Source organism: Fukomys damarensis, unplaced genomic scaffold, assembly GCF_012274545.1.
Source record: "Fukomys damarensis isolate Sample0158 unplaced genomic scaffold, DMR_v1.0_HiC HiC_scaffold_32, whole genome shotgun sequence".
NCBI classification, from domain to species: Eukaryota; Metazoa; Chordata; class Mammalia; order Rodentia; family Bathyergidae; genus Fukomys; species Fukomys damarensis.
In genome coordinates this window covers 47,098,844-47,099,686 of record NW_022900944.1, presented here as the reverse complement: position 1 = coordinate 47,099,686, position 843 = coordinate 47,098,844, and the positions used below count along the sequence as shown (strand labels likewise).

At 65.6% G+C, this 843-nt stretch overlaps 1 protein-coding gene across 1 annotated transcript in view; it reads right to left on the bottom strand.

Moving 5' to 3' along the window:
- The window catches only part of Foxf1 (forkhead box F1), a 4,852-nt gene extending 4,416 nt beyond the window's left edge, over positions 1-436 (bottom strand). Inside the window, exon 1 of the mRNA XM_033757915.1 lies at positions 28-436. Coding sequence (XP_033613806.1) covers positions 28-436 — 409 coding nt within the window. The remainder of the gene's footprint in view (positions 1-27) is intronic.
- Positions 437-843: the final 407 nt, after the last annotated feature.

The window sequence follows — 843 nt, the reverse complement described above, 5'->3', positions numbered from 1 at the left end:
CTCCCCGCTCCCCGCCCCGGGAAGGACTGCGCCGCGCCCGGGAGTTTTCGGATTCTCTCAGCAGCGCGTGAGCGGGAGGCCAGCAGTCCGGGGCCGGGCTCGGGAGGAAAACGAAAGCGCAGGGCGGGTCGCGGTCGCTTTGTCTCAGGCGCCGTGGGCCCAGAGCCGCTGGCCCAGAGGCAACGCAAACTGCACAGGTTCCCGAAGCTCCCCGCCCCGGGAAGGACTGCGCCGCGCCCGGGAGTTTTCGGATTCTCTCAGCAGCGCGTGAGCGGGAGGCCAGCAGTCCGGGGCCGGGCTCGGGAGGAAAACGAAAGCGCAGGGCGGGTCGCGGTCGCTTTGTCTCAGGCGCCGTGGGCCCAGAGCCGCTGGCCCAGAGGCAACGCAAACTGCACAGGTTCCCGAAGCGAGCGGCCCCGCTCCCTCGTTCGCCCATGCCTGCGCACAGCCGTGCACTACTGCTCACACTTGGCCCACACGTACATGTGATGGTGCACAAGCAAGTCCAGTGAATTACACAGACCCAGACGTGCAAATTCACGACCGGGCGTGCATGCCCACTCACAAACAGCGCTTAGGCACGTGCGCGTCCCACCGTGCGCGTGCCCCTGCACACCCCACAGCACCCTGATCACACACACAAACACTGCTCGGGTCTGAACTCACGAAGCCGGATTCTCCCTTGCCCTCCCCCAGCACACACGCTGACCCCCCCTCCCGTTTGGCCCCCGCGGCCCGGAGTCCCAGTTTTCCAAGCAGGTTCTGATTTCCCGAGAGATGGCAAAGGCCCTGGCAGGAAGTTTACACGGCCCAACGTAAACACGTTCTGGGGGATTCTTTAAT